Source organism: Eucyclogobius newberryi, unplaced genomic scaffold (genome assembly GCF_026437365.1).
Source record: "Eucyclogobius newberryi isolate DKJ021-1_F unplaced genomic scaffold, fEucNew1.0.hap1 SCAF_4, whole genome shotgun sequence".
Taxonomy (NCBI): domain Eukaryota; kingdom Metazoa; phylum Chordata; class Actinopteri; order Gobiiformes; family Gobiidae; genus Eucyclogobius; species Eucyclogobius newberryi.
The window spans coordinates 36,126,789-36,147,334 of NW_027316056.1; the positions used below are offsets into that span (position 1 = coordinate 36,126,789).

The 20,546-nt window shown below is 48.6% G+C and overlaps 2 protein-coding genes across 2 annotated transcripts in view; one reads left to right on the forward strand and one right to left on the reverse strand.

Annotated features, from left to right (window-relative positions):
• Nucleotides 1–800, forward strand: part of cacna1hb (calcium channel, voltage-dependent, T type, alpha 1H subunit b) — a 117,134-nt gene extending 116,334 nt beyond the window's left edge. The window contains exon 36 of the mRNA XM_072462439.1: nt 195–800. Coding sequence (XP_072318540.1) covers nt 195–800 — 606 coding nt within the window. The remainder of the gene's footprint in view (nt 1–194) is intronic.
• A 9,369-nt stretch (nt 801–10,169) lies between these two features.
• On the reverse strand, nt 10,170–19,401 carry LOC140378063 (synaptogyrin-3-like). Its single transcript, XM_072463695.1, has 4 exons — nt 19,177–19,401; nt 16,102–16,336; nt 14,082–14,227; nt 10,170–10,697 (listed from the first exon to the last, which is right to left on the reverse strand). Exons 1-4 carry the CDS (start codon nt 19,279–19,281, stop codon nt 10,470–10,472), a joined length of 714 nt encoding a protein of 237 aa, XP_072319796.1. The 5' UTR covers nt 19,282–19,401; the 3' UTR covers nt 10,170–10,469.
• Nucleotides 19,402–20,546: the final 1,145 nt, after the last annotated feature.

The window sequence follows — 20,546 nt, forward strand, 5'->3', positions numbered from 1 at the left end:
GGGAACATTCCTCCCTCGTGAGCACAAACTGGTGCCCTTTGGAAACAGATCTCCTGTAGATCATGTCTGAGACAAAGTGTAAATCTGTTATAGACGACAGTGTTGTAGCCACAGAAGTAATGATATATAATGATACACTTCCTCTGTCGCCTCAGGGCTCAGTATTCACTCGATGTCTCTGTGTTCTTCCTCAGGAGGCCGTGCGCAGTGACTCTGTGGACCAGAGCGCCCCGGCAGACGAGCTGGACACACTGACTGTCCCCTCGGCCTCGCCCCAGCGCCACCGCTCGTCCAGTGTGCACACGCTCAAGTGTGCACACCCCCAGAGGGTCATCTCCTGCAGGAGCCGCAGCCGCAGTGACTCCATGGGCCCCGAGCCGGCGGAGGGCGAGTCTCAGCCCCAGAGCCTCACTGTCCCGAGCCTCACTGTCCCGAGCCCTGACTCTCCCCTCCTCAAAAGACTGAGCGTGTCCCAACACACGTCCCAACACACGTCCCAACACACGTCCCAACACACGTCCCAAGGCGACGAGGCTGAAGTCGGCCAAATCACCAGCTCGGCCCACACGCTCCCGCACTCGGGGGACACAAGCAGACACCTTTCAGGTGGCAGTCAATCAGTGTCCCCGCTATCGTGCAGGAACAGGAAACACAGGGTCAGCCCGCCCCCTGGCCACCAGCCAGTTACCATGACGACCCAGTTCACGGACAGCAGTGTGGAGCTGAGGAGACGGACTCTGTCATTCGACGCCACGAGCCTCTCAGTGAACCCTCCTGACAGCAGCTCTGTGGATGACTGAACATTCTAAGACTTCCTCTGTGCAGACGCACACATTTTGTGCAGACGCACACATGCACAACGTCTTCTCATGGTCATAGCTTTAGCTGTCACACACTGACCCCTCCCTCACCATCTGCCCGCTCCCGCCCCCCCAAGCCCAGGTCACAGCTCTCACATTCACACATAAAGGAAGAGGTTCTGGCAGCATTTGAACAATTATCAATATTATTGGCAACACAGGACATTTAATTTGAGAGTAATTATGCACCAGCCTCTGAAGACACTAAAGTTGTGTTTGGGGATTGTATGAAATGCCAACAATGTGTTGCCTAGATATTTCATGAGGATTATTACACAGTAGAAATAGTGTTTGATGCTTTTTCAAAGCTCTTAAAGGAATATAACATATTATGGTGAATACTCCTCATCTTTAGAATCACTGCCAACACATGAAACGTACAATTCCACTGAAGAAACTATTTACACCAGCAACTTTCATCAGGCATTTAATTAAAGAAGAAGTTAAACGACTGGTTTGTGACCTGGGCTTGGTGTGTGTCTACCTCACCGTGTGTGTGTGTGTGTGTGTGTATGTGTGTGTGTGTGTGTATGTGTGTGTGTGTGTCTGTGTGTCTGTGTGTCTGTGTGTCTGTGTGTGTGTGTGTGTGTGTGTGTGTGTGTATGTGTGTGTGTGTGTGTATGTGTGTGTGTGTGTGTGTCTGTGTGTCTGTGTGTCTGTGTCTGTGTCTGTGTCTGTGTGAGTGAGTGTCTTGACCACTCCTGTTTCTGTCTTAGATTCTCAGGGTAGAGATAGTTCTGACCACAGCATGTGAGCGACGGCGGGACGTCCACGGAGCCACAGTGCCCCCTGCTGTCCAGAGCCTGGCATCGTCGTCACGAGAGGAGGAAGAGGAGGAGGAGGTGTGGAGGGGAGGAGGGGAGGAGCTACAGAAGGGCTTACAGTAGAGGACAGAGGACACTTTTAGACAAAGGTTAAGATTCTATTTTATTAACACAGTGTTTTGAATGTCTGAGCTGGGAATGAGGGTGAAGATGATATTCTGGATGATGCAAATATAAATATATATATATATATATACATTTACGATATGATGTTGCTTCAGATTTGAATGACGTACGCTCACTGCAGCGACACGTCTAGACAGTGTTTAATAAAACCACTTCCTGTCTGACTTTCAGCAAAACTCTCGTCTTCTCTTTTGTCTTCTGCTTTGTCTTCAGAGACAATTTCACTGCTTCTGTTTTCACTGCTGAGTAAAAGTACAGACACCAGAGGGGAAAACAAATACTCAAGTTAAAGTATAAAGTGTACTGTATATTTATATGTATTGTATTTGGTTTGCTCATGTTATACACAGTCTCAAACCAAAGAAAAGTACTTTATTTCAGTTCAAAAATGTTGTGGAGTAGAAAGTCCTGCCCCCTTTTTTAGTGAGTAAAAAAAAGATCTGCTGTAAATTACCTAACCATGTTACTCTCCACCACTGCAGACATATGTAGAGTATTTGTCACGTCACAGGCTTTACTTTCAGAAAACTGTAATATGACATGTTGGTCCGGTAATTATAGAAAAAGATTCAGTTGTATCATCGTTTCGACTCTTATCTGAGTTTTAACCTCAATCTGCGAATCAGGACCGGGATATTTACCCTTCCCTGAGTAGGCCCTGCCCACCGGGCGGGACCTCCTGATAAAGGGTGGTTTTGGTTTCACCAGAAACTAACACTTTTTGTTTTCTATCAAACTAGCCTCTTAGTTTTCTATCAGTCCTTTAATGGGTCATCAGCCTCCTATTGTCCCTGACTCATTCTCCTCCCTGAGGACCTGATTATCATCCGAATGCCCTGGGCGTCGACCTCTCCAGGGATTCAAAACTACGTTATAATAATAATAATAATAATAATAATAATAATAATAATAATAATAATAATAATAATAATAATAATAATAATAATAATAATAATAATAACTTTTATTTATATAGCACTTTTCAGTGACCCAAAGACGCTGAACATAATAAAAAAGGGGGGGTATTTACAGACAGGGGGGGACAACACGTACAGTACACATTAATATACAGATAAAATGAACAAGACAGAAGAAGTAGAGAGAAAATGATGGGGATGTAACAGGGGGTAGAAGAGTAGGCAATGGGGTAGAGGAGGCTAGGGGTAGAGGAGGTCATAGGCTTGGGTGAAGAGGTATGTTTTTAGGCTGGATTTGAATGTTGTGAGTGAGGGAGAGTGGCGGACAGGTTGGGGGAGGGAGTTCCAGAGTCGGGGTGCTGTTCGGGAGAATGCTCTGTCGCCAAAAGTTTTGAGTCGGGATGTTGGTGCAGTCAGGGTGAGAGAGGAGGAGGATCGGAGAGCTCGGGAGGGGCGGTGGGGGATGAGGAGGTCAGACAGGTAGGGGGGGGCAAGGTGGTGAAGAGCTTTGAAGGTGAGGAGGAGTATTTTAAAGTGTATGCGCTGCTTGATGGGGAGCCAGTGGAGAGAGCGGAGAACGGAAGTGATGTGATCACGGGACCGGGTGTGGGTGAGGAGGCGGGCAGCGGAGTTTTGGACCATTTGGAGTCTGTGGAGGGAATGGGAGGAGATGCCAGTGAGGAGGGAGTTGCAGTAGTCGAGGCGGGAGGAGATGAAGGCATGGATGAGGGATTCAGCAGCGGGGAGGGTGAGGCAGTGTCGGATTTTGGCGATGCGGCGGAGGTGGAAGTATGAGGTCTTGACGATGTGGCTGACATGGGGAGTGAAGGAGAGGGTTGGGTCCATGATGACACCGAGATTGCGTACCAGGGTAGAGGGGGTGATGGTCGAGGTGTCGATGCTGAGTGAAAAGGGACCAGTTTTATTGAGAGTGGATTTGGTGCCAATGAGGAGGAGCTCTGTTTTGTCACTGTTCAGTTTGAGGAAGTTGAGAGTGAGCCATGATTTTATTGTAGAGATGCAGGTTTGGATGTGGCTGAGGGGAGGGTTTTGGGTGGATTTGGTGGTGAGGTATATCTGGGTGTCGTCAGCGTAGCAGTGAAAGTCCAGGTTGAGTTGGCGGAGGATGTGACCAAGGGGGAAGATGTAGCAGATGAAGAGGAGGGGGCCGAGGACTGAGCCCTGGGGGACCCCCTGCATTACTGGGGAGAGGGTGGATGAGTGACCGGAGAGGGAAATGAACTCTTGCCTGTTGGTGAGGTAGGATGTGAGCCAGTCAAGTGCAGAGCCCTCAACACCCAGTTGGTGCAGCCTTTGTAGGAGGATGGAATGGTTTATAGTGTCAAAGGCTGCGCTGAGGTCTAGTAGTAACAGGATGTTGAGGGCCCCGGAGTCTGCAGAGGTGAGGAGATCGTTGAGTACTTTGACCAGGGCTGTTTCAGTGCTGTGAAGTGGGCGGAAGCCAGATTGGAGGGGTTCATAGAGGTTGTTTGACTGGAGGTGGGTGTGAAGTTGGGCGGCGACGATGCGTTCCAGCGTTTTTGAGAGGAACGGCAGGTTGGAGATGGGGCGGTAGTTGGAGAGGTTGGCGGAGTCTAGGGTGGGTTTTTTGAGGATGGGGGTGATGGAGGCCAGTTTGTAGATGGAAGGAACATGGCCGAGGGATAAAGACTGGTTGAAGAGGGTGGTGAGATGGGGGATGAGAGCAGGGAGGCAGGCCTTGGTTAGAGTCGTTGGGAGGGGGTCGAGAGAGCAGGTGGTGGTTTTGGAAGCGGTGATGAGGTCTATGATATGAGAGGAGTTAACAGAGGAGAAGGTGGTGAGGGGAGGGAAGGGTGGGTGGTCAGGGAGAGGAGGGGGGGCAGGGGTGGGGGTGGTGATGGAGTTAATGGAGACGGCAGTCATGGAGCTGTTGATTTTGGAAATTTTGTCATTGAAGGCAAGGAGGAAAGAGTTGCAGAGGTCAGGGGAGGAGGGTGGAGTGATGTCCGGTGGCTGGAGCAGCTTGTTGACGGTGGAGAACAGGGTGCGAGGGCTCCGGTGGGAGCTGTTGATGAGGGTGGAGAGGTGGGCAGATTTGGCGGCTTGGAGAGCGTCACGGTAGGAGGAGATGTGTAATTTGAAAGCTTCGGCGTGGACGGTGAGGCGGGTTCTTTTGAGGAGTCGTTCGAGTTGGCGGCCAGTCTGCTTCATGGTGCGGAGTTCAGGGGTGTACCAGGGGGCGGGGTTGATGTATGAGGCGGAGGAGGTTTTCCAGGGGGCTAGGGAGTCAAGGGAGTCGGAGAGGGTGGTGTTGAGCATGACAGCATAGTCGTCGGGGGAAGAGGGGGGGGAGTCAGGGGGGAAAGCAGAGGATATGAGCTGGGAGAGCGTGAGGGGGTTGACTGACTTGATATTGCGGTAGGTGATGGTGCGTTTTTTGGGGTTGTGGGGCGAGGGTAGGGGGGCAGAGAAAAGGATGCAGAGAGTGGGAAGGGGAGGGGGTGGGGCTTAGATATGGGTAGGAGAGAGGAACAGACTAAGTCCAGAGTGTGGCCTTTGGTATGGGTGGGGAAGTCAATATGTTGGGTGAGATGGAAGCAGTCCAGGAGAGAGAGGAAGTCGGATGTCAGTGGGGCGTTGGGGCAGTCAATGTGGATGTTGAAGTCACCAGTGAGTAGGAGGCGGGCAGAGAGAGAGGATGCGATGGTGAGGAGTTCAGACAATTCAGTGAGGAAAGAGGGGTGGGGCTTTGGGGGACGATAGATCAGGATAGCGGTGATAGAGTTGGGGAGGGAGAAGGCGAGGTATTCAAATGATGAGATGGATGGAAGGTTGAGGTTCAGTTCAGTGATGGATGTAGATTTTTTATGAATAACAGCAAGACCTCCCCCACGCCCAGAGAGGCGGGGTTTGGCAGTGTAAGTGTAGTTGGAGGGAGTGGCTTGGTTGAGAGCATAGAAGTCCAGGGGCTGTTGCCATGTTTCACAGAGGAGAAGCAGGTCAATGTTATTGTCCAGTAGCAGTTCAGATATAACAGGTGATTTGTTGGAGAGGAAGCGGCAGTTCAGCAGTGCAAGGGAGATGGATGGGGGCGCGGAGATGGATGGGGGCGAAGGGGTGGGGGGGCGGAGGTTGCTGAGGTTGGCAGTGCGGCAGGTGGGGGTGACGGGGGGGCGAAAACTAGTCCAGAGTGAGGGGATAGGTGAGCCGTCGTTGGAGTGTTGGTTATGGGAGAGACCAGAGCCCCTGTGGATGTAGCGGGGCCGGCGAAGGATCCCAGCTGAGCTAGCTGCAGAGGCAGCAGCAGCTGGGAGACGGTGGTTATGGTTGAGGAGGTGAAGGTCAGCAGCGGTGTAGGTGAGTAGGCGAGAAGTTGGTGGAGCGGTGGCCTGGAGGCGCAGGAGTGATAGTTCGAGGAGGAGATGGAACGTAGCAGCAGATGAGAGTAATCCAGTTAGAATGCTGGCGGTGGCTAGAGGCTGGTTAACTAGAAGCTGGTGGGCAGAGAGTTGTGAAAAAGCAGCAGTGGACCGGGTGTTGAAGCTGGTGGAGTGAGTGGCGTTGGTTGCCCCAGACCTTGTCTGCACGGCAGGGAGGCCCCGCGATACCATGACGGACCTCCGCAGGTGTTAAGCCAGCTGTTAGCTGGCGGCTAGGGCAGTAGATAGTCCAGGAGTGAGGGAGGAGATGAGCGATGGACGGTGCAGTAATGTCCGATGAAGTTAAGGAACAGGGATGTAGACAGAAGACAACACAGAGACGCGGGAACAAAACAAAACAATGGAAACGACTAACAAAACAAAGACGTTGGGACAGAAGCGGCAGTCCACATACCAGACGCCGGCGTTGCTCTAGCCCAATCACGACGCATTTGAGTCCAGTTTTGTGACCAGATCGCCCCCGTCTGTGGAGCGGGAAAGCAGAGAAACGGGGCTGTACCTTGGTTGTATGGGGCTGCTTTTCTCCGGGTGGAGCCGGTGCCCCGCTCTCCGTGTCTGCTCCTGTGGCGGGCTGGGGCCACACCTTCGCCCAGGTACAGACCTCCGGGGCGGCGGGTGCGGGAGCGCGGAGCCGGTGTTCGGGCGTGGAAACGCCAGTGCAGCGGAGGAGAAGCGGCGCCGCTTCCACCGGGTGGTTGAATCTTAAACCCCGGGTTCTGTTTAAGGACGGATTTTCTTTTTTTCTTTTTTTTTAACAAAGACTTCCTTTAAGTCAAGTTAAAGTCCAGATGATGCAACTGAATCTTTTTCTACAATGGAACACTCCTGAACAAATGAGGGATTTCACCCACAGGTTTCCAGTAATTATGTTTAAATGTACAGTGAGTACAGAAAGTATTTGCATTTGTCACTCTTTGTTTCAGTGCAGCCGATTGCAAAAATCAGATAAAATTGCTAAAAGTTTATTTTATTTCTCATTCAGAACCTCATCTTGACAGAAAAAATCTTTAGAATTTTTTGCTAATTTATTAAAAAACTGAAGTATCACATGGTCATGCTCAGTATTGAGTAGAAGTACTTTCTGAGCTAGTACTGCATGAGTCTCTTGGGAATGATGCGTTTGTCGCTCCTGGATTTGTGGATCTTCTTCCATTCTTGCAGATCCTCCAGTTCCAGACTGGAGGATCTAAACGCTACTTTTAGAGACTCTTGGCACCACCAGAAGGCCGGCATTCTGAGAGCGAAGAGCTCTGTTTGGATGATATGGTTCTATAGCATCTTTGAGGTAGGATGGGGCCATGTCATTTATGGCTTTGTAGGTCAAGAGTAGAATTTTGAATTTGATTCTAAACTCGACAGGAGCCAGTGAAGAGACTTCAGCACTGGCGTAATGTGCTCTCTTCTTTTTGTTCCTGTTAGTAATCTTGCTGCTGCATTTTGAACCAGTTGAAAGCTTTTTATGGAGCTTTTAGGACACGCTGCGAGCAGGAGTTACAGTAGTCTAATCTAGTCGTTACAAATGCATGGATAAGTTTTTCGGCATCACTTTTAGGCAGGATTCTTCTGATTTTGGCTCTTGTTGCGCAAATGGAAATAGGCTGTTTTACAAGCTTGATTTATATGAGCTTTAAATGAGAGCTCCTGGTCAAATAAGACTCCAAGCTTTCTTACAGTAGAACTGGAGTCTACACTGACATTGTCCAGTGTGACTATCTGCTCAGATAGAGCGTCTCGTAGATGCTTAGGGCCAAGCACAATGACCTCGGTTTTTTCAGGGTTAAGAAGCAGGTAGTTTAGTGTCATCCAGGTTTTTATCTCCTTCACACAAGTACTAAGTCTGTCTACTTGATCGCTCTGATCAGGTTTCATTGATAAATACAGCTGAGTGTCGTCTGCATAGCAGTGGAAGTTAATGTCATGCTTTCTGATAATGTTGCCTAATGGCAGCATATAAAGAGTAAACAGAATTGGACCAAGTACTGATCCCTGTGGCACACCGTAAATTACTTGAGAGCATGGTGAGGAGCTCTGGTTTACATTAACAAATTGGTACCTATCAGATAAATAGGATTTAAACCAGCTGAGGGCTGTTCCTCCAACACCTACATCACATGAACATGAAGTTGAACCTTCAGCCCGGTCTGAGGTCCTGAACACTCTGGAGGTTTTCTTCCAGGATCTCTCTGTATTTGGCCACGTTCATCTTTCCTTCATCTGTTCCTGCAGCTGAAGAACACAACACGATGCTTCCTCCATGTTTCACTCATGGGATTGTATTGAGCAGGTCCTGGTTTTCTCACACTGCTCTCATCAGACCAGAGAATCATATTTCTCATACTCTGGGAGTCCTGCATATCGTGCACTGAGGTGAGGCTTCTGTGGGGCCACTCGTCCATAAAGCCTCGACTGGTGGAGAGCTGCAGTGATACTTGACTTTGTGGAACATCTCCTTCTGCATCTCTGGAGCTCAGCCACAGTGATCTTTGGGTTCTTCTTGACCTCTCACCAAGGCTCTTCTCACACGATCGCTCAGTTTATCTGGACATCCAGGTCCAGGGAGAGTTCTGGTCGTCCCAAACTTCTTCCATTAAGGATTATGAGGCCCCTGTGCTCTTAGGAACCTCGAGTGCTGCAGAAACAGTTCTGTCTCTGAGCTCCTGGTGCAGTTCCTTGGACCTCATGATTCTCACATGACTCTGTGAGCTGTAGTTCTTATAAAGAGCCTTTCCTAATCAAGTCCAATCAGGGAAACACAGCTCAAGGAGGATCAGGAGAAATGGAGAGTGAGTATCACAGCAAAGGCTCTGAACACTTATGACCATGTGATATTTCAGCAGTTCTTTTTTTAATACATTTGCAAAAAATATCTACATTTGTGTTTTTTTCCTGCCAAGATAGTGTGTACATGTAAGATAGAGTGATGAGTGTACGTTCATGAGAAATCAAATAAAGTTCAGAAATTAACTTTGCTTTTCAGGGCTCCTGGAGGGTCCAATATGGCCCCACTACGTTCCATTGTGTTCCCTTCAAATTTAACACCATTTACACTCGAAATAACATATATAATGTGTAATATTAGCATTATTTCAGTATTTGGCTTTCTTTACTGCAGTATTCCTGAAAGTTCCTATAGAAAGCCACTTATTTCCCCCTCCCTGCGGAACACACCACCATCATCTTCTCCACTGCATTAAAATAAACCCTAACGAGCTTTTTGAACACCAGAAGCTGGACACAGTCCTAAAATAATCGTGGCGCTGATGACACTTTCCTGCCGGACGTTTCAGAATGAACACACGACGTATCGGGCTCCGTGAGGCGGTGGATATGGTTCATTTTTATTTTCATTTGTCATTTCCACTTGGCACAGTAAGTAAAATATTCAACCACACGAACATTTGACACGGCGGCGTTCAAAATGCGGCCGCCTTTCGTCTCCGCCGCCGTCCCGTTAAGCCCCTCCCCCCTCCGACACCCCGCGGCGACGCGATTGGGCCGAGGGGCGGCGGAGGCGGGCCGCGCGCGTTCAGCTTCCCTCAAATCAGACGAGTGGAAACAAGTGACAAAAGATGAGTGAAAAATGTTAAATTATGATGAAATTAGCAGGAGTCTGTTTGCGGCGGTGTTGTTGCTTAGCGATACAGGAAGTGCTGGTAATGAACGACATCTTTCTCCCTTTAAACGATCAATTATAACGATGCTTTATCCCAATATCCCAATCGTCCTCTTGTGGAGCGTCTGCAAGCCTCCTCGTCTCCATGGAGATGTCATTGTTTTGGCGAGAATGTTCCACAGTATAGCATTAAACGCGTCTCTCCATGGTTACGAGCAGTTACACAGTGTACCTTTAAACGTGGACTCCCGCTGTGATGTACGGTGTGTAGTGAACGGCGCACAATCCCACTGAAATACTTGAATACTTATGTGTACAGTTTAGTGGTGTAGTCGTAGTAGTCGTAAAATGGCCACGTGGAGGGCAGAAAGAGGCCGGAGTGGGCAATGCTAGTGCTAGCTTTAGTGGCGGACGAGTCGGGCTGTGATTACCTCTGGACGTTTGGCACTTCGTTCTCTCGCTTACGTCGGGATGTGCTGCATACGCATGTTGCCAAGGCGCTTAATATCGAAGTACATTCTACAGTGAAATGTTGTCTTTTGTCAGTCGTATTGTACCCCAGCTTCGCTAAAGCTAAGACGTTTTACAGACATTACGGACAGAATTCTAACAGCTGTGAGTGCCAGTGTCTGTGTTCGTGACGATCCCCACGTGACACGACCACGACCTCGACCCAGAGCGTGAAGACATCGGCGCCGCCCGAGAGTCTAAAAGGCGGGGGCCATGGGTCTCTGCTGGGTCAGTCTCTTGGGGTCCAGGGTCTCGGTGAAGGGCGGGGCTTGGTACGGGTTGGTGGTGACTATGGTGGCGCCGTTGGCGATGGGGTACGGCATGGCGCGGACGTTGCCATGAGTGGTCTCCAGGTGTTGCCAGGTGAACAGGTTGGCCTGGCTGCCCGCGAGGTAGCGACGCAGGGCGCTGAGGGTCAGTACAGCCTGTTAGTAACACACAGGAGAGAGGCGGGTTAATGAGGCCCGTTACACAAACTACTACTGCACGTGACAGGAAGGAAGTCTGTTAGTAACACACAGGAGAGAGGCGGGTTAATGAGGCCCGTTACACAAACTACTACTGCACGTGACAGGAAGGAAGTCTGTTAGTAACACACAGGAGAGAGGCGGGTTAATGAGGCCCGTTACACAAACTACTACTGCACGTGACAGGAAGGAAGTCTGTTAGTAACACACAGGAGAGAGGCGGGTTAATGAGGCCCGTTACACAAACTACTACTGCACGTGACAGGAAGGAAGTCTGTTAGTAACACACAGGAGAGAGGCGGGTTAATGAGGCCCGTTACACAAACTACTACTGCACGTGACAGGAAGGAAGTCTGTTAGTAACACACAGGAGAGAGGAGGGTTAATGAGGCCCGTTACAGTATATTTAGTACTGTATATGTAGTACTGTATATAGTATATAAAGAATTGTGCGGAATCTTATTCATAAAGTCATTTTTATTTATAGTTTTGTGTTGTTAAGCACGATGTCACCACGAATGTGCTCAAATAAACCTCAAACCAGAAAGAAAGAAATACTTTTTACTTTTCAGTCCAGTTCAAATAATATTTGAGGTTTTTATACTTTCTCCTCCACTACATATTTGAGTAATACCTGAGGATTGTACAGTAAAGTACACTATACTGTACTACAGTAAAGTACAGTATACTACAGTAAACTACAGTACAGTCCTGTACAGGGCAGTACAGTGCAGTACAGTGCAGTACAGTTCTCTTTACTGTCCACCACTGCCATTGAAGAGGCCGTCGAGGAGACGAGAGAAGTCGATCTGGATTTACTCTCATCTCAGTCGAGGAGGAAAGTAAGAAGGACTAAAATATGATGTAAATATGATGTAAATATGATGTAAATATGATGTAAGTGGATAAACTCTGCTCAGAAGCTGCTGAATGTAAACACTGGACCAGAAACAAGTATGAATCGCTGAGCAGTGTCGCAGTAAACAGCCTGACACTTACTACAGCGTTACTAGTACTCTATATTTGGTGTTGGACTGCTTCAGATCGACTTCTCTGTGACGCCGTTGCACAGACCCGGCGCGTAACGCTCCAGCTGCAATTACACGGTGCGTTTTCCTGAACTCAGCGCGTCTGTTAGCTCAGAGTATATCGAGAGAAGGATGCGTCCTTAACGGCAGCAGCCTGTGCGTGTCCTCGGTGACGGGGACAGTCTTTAGCATGTCCAGGGTGAGCAGACACTGGTAACCCTGGAGACAAGGACACGGAATCAGACGGAGCCAACAAAAGTGCAGCTGAAGGTGCTCCACAGGTCAGAGGAAATACTCCTCACATGTCATAAGAGAGTCGCACATGGCAAAGACGTTCATGTTTATTATGTGCAATAATGTGACGGAATGTGACAAAAAGGCTCGAATCCACAAGGAAAAGGAACGCTCTGCCCCCTGTGGTAAGTCACTGCACGCCATGCTCCGCCCACCACACCATGCTCCGCCCACCACGCTCCGCCCACCACGCTCCGCCCTCCACACCACGCTCCGCCCTCCACACCACGCTCCGCCCTCCACACCATGCTCCGCCCTCCACGCCACAGTGTCCAATCCTTTGTTCACATTATTGCACATGACACTGTCACATTATTGCACATGACACTGTCACATTATTGCACATGACACTGTCACATTATAGCACATGACACTGTCACATTATTGCACATAACACTGTCACATTATTGCACATGACACTGTCACATTATTGCACATAACACTGTCACATTATTGCACATGACACTGTCACATTATTGCACATAACACTGTCACATTATTGCACATAACACTGTCACATTATTGCACATGACACTGTCACATTATTGCACATAACACTGTCACATTATTGCACATAACACTGTCACATTATTGCACATAACACTGTCACATTATTGCACATGACACTGTCACATTATAGCACATAACACTGTCACATTATTGCACATGACACTGTCACATTATTGCACATGACACTGTCACATTATTGCACATGACACGGTCACATTATTGCACATGACACTGTCACATTATAGCACATGACACTGTCACATTATTGCACATAACACTGTCACATTATTGCACATAACACTGTCACATTATTGCACATAACACTGTCACATTATTGCACATAACACTGTCACATTATTGCACATGACACTGTCACATTATTGCACATAACACTGTCACATTATAGCACATGACACTGTCACATTATTGCACATAACACTGTCACATTATAGCACATGACACTGTCACATTATAGCACATAACACTGTCACATTATAGCACATGACACTGTCACATTATTGCACATGACACTGTCACATTATTGCACATAACACTGTCACATTATTGCACATGACACTGTCACATTATTGCACATAACACTGTCACATTATTGCACATGACACTGTCACATTATTGCACATAACACTGTCACATTATAGCACATGACACTGTCAGATTATTGCACATAACACTGTCACATTATTGCACATAACACTGTCACATTATTGCTCATAACACTGTCACATTATTGCACATAACACTGTCACATTATTGCACATAACACTGTCACATTATAGCACATAACACTGTCACATTATAGCACATAACACTGTCACATTATAGCACATGACACTGTCACATTATTGCACATAACACTGTCACATTATTGCTCATAACACTGTCACATTATAGCACATAACACTGTCACATTATTGCACATGACACTGTCACATTATTGCACATGACACTGTCACATTATAGCACATGACACTGTCACATTATAGCACATAACACTGTCACATTATTGCACATAACACTGTCACATTATTGCACATGACACTGTCACATTATAGCACATAACACTGTCACATTATTGCACATGACACTGTCACATTATAGCACATAACACTGTCACATTATTGCACATAACACTGTCACATTATTGCACATGACACTGTCACATTATTGCACATGACACTGTCACATTATTGCACATAACACTGTCACATTATTGCACATAACACTGTCACATTATTGCACATGACACTGTCACATTATTGCACATAACACTGTCACATTATTGCACATAACACTGTCACATTATTGCACATAACACTGTCACATTATAGCACATAACACTGTCACATTATTGCACATGACACTGTCACATTATTGCACATGACACTGTCACATTATAGCACATAACACTGTCACATTATTGCACATGACACTGTCACATTATTGCACATAACACTGTCACATTATTGCACATAAGAGTTGTGGTACTGACCCAGGAGATGGTGGAGAAGAAGCAGAAGGTGATGATGGCTCTGGCTGCGTCTGAACCCTGGGCCAATGGGAGCTCGTCTGGGGACGTCATCTGCCACTGATTGGCCATAAAGCAGAAGCCCACGAACCACAGGAAGCAAGCCACGCCTGGAGGAGGAACACATGAAGCATGGGTCAGAACAGCAACGTGAAGAAGAACGTTTGTGAAGTGGGACCAGGAGTGGGACCACGAGTGGGACCACGAGTGGACCACGAGTGGACCACGTGTGGGACCATGAGTGGACCACGTGTGGACCATATGTGGGAGAGGAGTGTGCCTACAAGTGGACAATGAGTGGGACCAGGAGTGGGACCACGAGTGGGACCACGAGTGGACCACGAGTGGACCACGTGTGGGACCATGAGTGGACCACGTGTGGACCATATGTGGGAGAGGAGTGTGCCTACAAGTGGACAATGAGTGGGACCAGGAGTGGGACCACGAGTGGGACCACGAGTGGACCACGAGTGGACCACGTGTGGGACCACGTGTGGGACCACGTGTGGGACCAGGAGTGGGACCAGGAGTGGGACCATGAGTGAACCATGTGTGGGAGAGGAGTGTGCCTACAAGTGGACCAGGAGTGGGACCAGGAGTGGGACCAGGAGTGGGACCACGAGTGGACCATGAGTGGGACCATGGATTGGACACAAGCTGCATGATTTGAGCAATTGAGCCACCAGATCCAGTTACAGATCAGATCTGTGGAGAGGTGAATTAAAAAGGATTTTTTGGCCCATAGGCTTTACTTAACAGGGCAGTGCATCGTGAAAGGGGGATAAGACTGGGGAAGGACATGCAGCAAATTGTTGAGAGCCAGATTGGAACGCACTTGGAGCCCGCTTCACATGGCATCAATATATATCTAAGATCCTTTGTGTAATTGTCTTTTTGAAAGTGCAATTCCTGTTTTAAAGTGCTGTGTGCAAATGCAGTTTAAAGTGCAGACAGTGAAGGAAAACATCTCTATTCAAAGACCCATCAGAAAAGTTACAGAGTACCTTTAAATGTACCTTCAAATGTACCTTTAAATGTACCTTCAAATGTACCTTTAAATGTACCTTTACTTGACCGAAGTGTCTATTTTGCCACGGCGCGGCGGCCGAAACTCCTAGGCTATTTCGTGCCAAGGCTCCTGAAACTGCTGGGCTATTTGACCGCGCCGCGGCTTTATAGCCACGGCCTTACTTGACAAGTTAAGGCGTCCACACAAGCTACTTGAAAACTGGGACCTAACCCGAAACTAAACCAGGACTAGAAGAGACCTATACTAGATCTACATAATGACCAAACAAAGACTAAACCAGGACCAAACCAGTACTAAACCAGGACTAAACCAGAACTAAACCAGGACTAAACAAGGACCAAACCAGGTCTAAAGCAGGACTAAACCAGGAGTGTGAACAGACACATCAAACACCACAGTCTGAATGAGCACAGAGCTGGAGAAAGTCTCATGTTCATCCTGCAGTGCAAACACTGTACAGACTGTATCAGGGCAACTTTATTTTCTCGAGGGCCAGATTTTTTGGAGGGCCGCGGTCTCTGGGCCGGAAGTTAACAACATGCCAGTGTAACAACATTTTGGGTCGCACAATTTCAATGCAATTAGTTAATACAATAAAATAACTACTGATAGATTAGATTTTTGTGAGAAATAACTTTGCCCATTTCCCATCCAGAACTGAACCAGTAAATATGAGGACATTACAGAACATGTTTGATGACCTCTGCTGGCAACACCGGGGAGTGCACCGTGTTCATATCCTGAGGAGCAGCATGGTCATTATTAGCTTCACGCAGCAAGCTAAACATTCCGTCGTGAACGCGATTCAAGCACAAAGATGACCAGGATGAGTTTGATGAAGGCGTCGTGTTCATTTTTGAGATGCTACAAACATTACACGGAATTCAAAAGCCACAATAAGATCATTTTAGCTTCATTTTCATCTCTTTTTACACTTTATTACTCGCGTGTTACCGGAGAATCCCAGGTCGAGCAGCACCGCGCGGCGCCGGTCCCTCACGTTGCTCATGGAGGGGAAGTAGACGTCCAGGATGAGGAAGCAGATGCTGCCCAGGAAGCAGGCCACGCCCACCGTCATGCCGTAGTTGCAGGCGTCCGCGTTGTTGTTGAACACGCACAGCAACCGCTCGCTGCCGATGTTGATGTAGCCCTCGTTGACGATGCAGCTGAACACCACGATGGAGAAAACCTGAGAGCGGAGGGAAGCGGCAGGGGAGAGTGAAGTCTTTTATGGGTGGGCAGCAGGATAACATTTGGCACGCAAGAGTTAAAAACAAAACAACCACAACCAAAAAACGTACGTGCAAAAGCCAATTTCAAACGACGTGAAGGGCAAACGCCTAGCTTACTGCGCTAAACTAGCTTACTGCGCTAAACTAGCTCCTTAACTAACCACCCAAGGTTTCCCACACAGGTTTATTCAGCAGGTTTGAGACCGTGTTGCTGTCCGCTCTGATTCTACACGATCACGAAAGGGGGCGGAGCATGAACGGGCCTCTGAACACGCCCACAGACTGAGCAGCCGCGGGAGAAGAAGAACTAAGCTTCCCGCAGTACTGCTCAGCGGACAGTAGAGGGCGCTAGAAGACACCGTGACTTCAGCCGAGCTCCAGCAGCAGAAGTGAGCGTGAAAACTGGCTTATTTGGATATATTTCTGAACAATTTAAATATAATTGTGACACGCGGTCATTTTAGATTTGACTGGTCAGTCGGCGCTTGCCTTGATTGTCCCGACCGCACGCCACAAGTGGGAGAGTCCAGTAGTTGGCACTGCGTCTATAGTCGTGGTATCGTGATGTGTTCAGTTTAGACCTCTGAGCACACAGTCTATCACGGCTCTTTCCTGTTTGACTGTACATTTCCTTGTTTGACCGTGGTCAGTGCCTGGTATAAACGTGGCGGTCTCTTTTCCATCCGTTTGCCCCGGGGCGGCTGTGGCTACACCTCCGGATGAATGAATAATGCCTACAGCGTCACAGATTGAAGTGTTTATGTCTGTCATACTGTGGCCTGTCCGTGGGGGCGGGGGGCCGTGGGTTTTCTCTGAATGAGGGGGAATGAGGTGCGCCGTTGCCATGGCAATTGATAAACGGAACAGAAAATAACACGTCTTTTTGGAGAGTGAAACGTCCTGAAAATGTGGTCCGTAGGTGTGAGGTCTTTGTGCGGTCATGGTTTATGGAGCCTTTGTCAGCCTGGTGCAGAATGTGAGTCAGAGCATCACCTCAGTGACAAGAACAAGAGCTCAGAGTCAGACAAAGAGCTGCGCGAGAACACGGACGCACGGCCCTCACGGCCCGGAGCAGCGTGCGTGTCTGTGTCTGTGCGTGTCTGTGTCTGTGTCTGTGCGTGTCTGTGTCTGTGTCTGTGTCTGTGCGTGTCTGTGTCTGTGTCTGTGCGTGTCTGTGTCTGTGTCTGTGCGTGTCTGTGTCAGTGTCTGTGTCTGTGCGTGTCTGTGTCTGTGTCTGTGTCTGTGCGTGTCTGTGTCAGTGTCTGTGTCTGTGCGTGTCTGTGTCTGTGTCTGTGTCTGTGCGTGTCTGTGCGTGTCTGTGTCTGTGCGTGTCTGTGTCTGTATCTGTGCGTGTCTGTGTCTGTGTCTGTGCGTGTCTGTGTCTGTGTCTGTGCGTGTCTGTGTCTGTGTCTGTGTCTGTGCGTGTCTGTGCGTGTCTGTGTCAGTGTCTGTGTCTGTGCGTGTCTGTGTCTGTGTCTGTGCGTGTCTGTGTCAGTGTCTGTGTCTGTGCGTGTCTGTGTCTGTGTCTGTGTCTGTGCGTGTCTGTGTCTGTGTCTGTGTCTGTGCGTGTCTGTGCGTGTCTGTGTCTGTGCGTGTCTGTGTCTGTGTCTGTGCGTGTCTGTGTCTGTGTCTGTGTCTGTGCGTGTCTGTGTCTGTGTCTGTGCGTGTCTGTGTCTGTGTCTGTGTCTGTGCGTGTCTGTGCGTGTCTGTGTGTGTCTGTGCGTGTCTGTGTCTGTGTCTGTGTCTGTGCGTGTCTGTGCGTGTCTGTGTCTGTGCGTGTCTGTGTCTGTGTCTGTGTCTGTGCGTGTCTGTGCGTGTCTGTGTCTGTGCGTGTCTGTGTCTGTGCGTGTCTGTGTCTGTGTCTGTGCGTGTCTGTGTCTGTGTCTGTGCGTGTCTGTGTCTGTGTCTGTGTCTGTGCGTGTCTGTGTCTGTGTCTGTGTCTGTGCGTGTCTGTGCGTGTCTGTGTCTGTGCGTGTCTGTGTCTGTGTCTGTGTCTGTGCGTGTCTGTGTCTGTGCGTGTCTGTGTCTGTGTCTGTGTCTGTGCGTGTCTGTGTCTGTGCGTGTCTGTGTCTGTGTCTGTGCGTGTCTGTGTCTGTGTCTGTGTCTGTGCGTGTCTGTGTCTGTGCGTGTCTGTGTCTGTGTCTGTGTCTGTGCGTGTCTGTGTCTGTGCGTGTCTGTGTCTGTGTCTGTGTCTGTGTCTGTGTCTGTGCGTGTCTGTGTCTGTGCGTGTCTGTGTCTGTCTGTGTCTGTGCGTGTCTGTGTCTGTGCGTGTCTGTGTCTGTGCGTGTCTGTGCGTGTCTGTGTCTGTGTCTGTGTCTGTGCGTGTCTGTGTCTGTGCGTGTCTGTGTCTGTGTCTGTGTCTGTGTCTGTGCGTGTCTGTGTCTGTGCCTGTGCGTGTCTGTGTCTGTGTCTGTGCGTGTCTGTGTCTGTGCGTGTCTGTGTCTGTGCGTGTCTGTGTCTGTGCGTGTCTGTGCGTGTCTGTGTCTGTGTCTGTGCGTGTCTGTGTCTGTGTCTGTGTCTGTGCGTGTCTGTGTCTGTGCGTGTCTGTGTCTGTGTCTGTGTCTGTGTCTGTGCGTGTCTGTGTCTGTGCCTGTGCGTGTCTGTGTCTGTGCGTGTCTGTGTCTGTGCGTGTCTGTGTCTGTGCGTGTCTGTGTCTGTGTCTGTGCGTGTCTGTGTCTGTGTCTGTGCGTGTCTGTGTCTGTGCGTGTCTGCGCGTGTCCGGTAACGGTCCTGTTAACGGTCAGTGGAGGCAGTTGTACCGCGCAGCGGCGCGAGGGCCCCTCTGAGCCGTTCTTACCCAGGACGTGATCCGGAGCACGGTCCGCGGGTGCGTGAAGAAGGCGTACGCGTCGAAGCTTCCGTTCCCGGCCTTAGCGGCTCCGTACGGGGCTTTGGACTCCATCCTCCCGCTCCTCCTCTGGGTCAGAGCCGGTCAGCGCGGCGGCAGCTTCAGCACCGGGGGGACGGTTTCCTCTGCGCGAGCGCGGCCTGGCTCCACGTGACGTCACACCGTCTAAACACAGCGTCACTGGCGCACGTGGTGATCGGCGCGCGCGGAACAAGCCTGGAAGTCCAAATATGGCACGAGACAAAGACGTACGGGCATCCGAGCTATTTATGGACGTGTTTCTGCAGACAAACGTCATAAACGTCATATTACACTTACAGCAGGAATATAACATATATAACATTATAATATATATAATCCTCAATATCTTAATAACTGTGTTCAGATATTTAGATAATAATGCTCCATTTAATCTGAAATATGCTAAAACAGCCCTGTAAATGTGTTTGATTATCAAAGAAGGACTCGATATTCTTCTCCAAAACAACTATTGTGATGTTATTAATGTTTAGTTTTTTCTCACGCCTTTAGTTCTGAATAATAGATATAATAATGAGGGGAAATATCGATGATGTTTTTCTTTTGTTTCCTCTTCAGTGTTGTCTTCTGAAAAAACTTTGACTTTGCTGAATAATCTTGTGTTAAAAATATATATAAAGATGATGTTTGATCTCAGGACGTAACTGGAGGGTTTAGACTCAACTAGAATGTCACAAAAATGCAATAATCCAAAATGTTTGTTCTAAACTAGAATGAGAAAACCTTGAGACTGCGTCTCCCCGCGCTGTCTTCAGGATCAGGGCGCCCTCTGATGGTGCTTTGTGGTATTACCATGGACAGCTCCTCATAATAGACACGCCTCTGTGGAAATGATTCCTCATGTGCAAAAAGAGCCTTTTAAGAATTCAAAATGTGTTGTAAACGACTCACTTGGACATGAAGGATCATTCTGCAGGAGGATCAAGGAGGGTCTAAGGACAGGGCCCCCTGGAACATTTGTCTAAGGACAGGGGCCCCTGGGACATTGCCAATCAGTTTTTCGCTGTCGCCCTCCGAGACGACTGCTGCTGTGATTTTGGGCGTTACAAAAATAAATTGAATTGAATTTCTGACTCCAGAGAAAGAGGACGTGTCCCACGGGCCGATGAGTCAGTGGACAAATCCTCACATTTATAAGTTCAAAATAAAAGTATAATCTCCACAGAGACTGTTCAAAGGAGCAAAAAACATGACATACATTGAATTACATTTCTGTAAAAAAGAAAGGTGAATGATTGGATCACAGGTTCATGTCACATTGACTCTTCACAATTGCAATT

Excerpts from the sequence above, each read along its gene's own strand:
- LOC140378063 (XM_072463695.1), bottom strand. The coding sequence starts at position 19,281 with ATGGAGTCCAAAGCCCCGTACGGAGCCGCTAAGGCCGGGAACGGAAGC. Across the intron at positions 16,337-19,176 it reads TGCTCCGGATCACGTCCTGG|GTTTTCTCCATCGTGGTGTT; the intron begins GTAAGAACGGCT and ends CTCCGCTCTCAG. Across the intron at positions 14,228-16,101 it reads GCTCGACCTGGGATTCTCCG|GCGTGGCTTGCTTCCTGTGG; the intron begins GTAACACGCGAG and ends TTCCTCCTCCAG.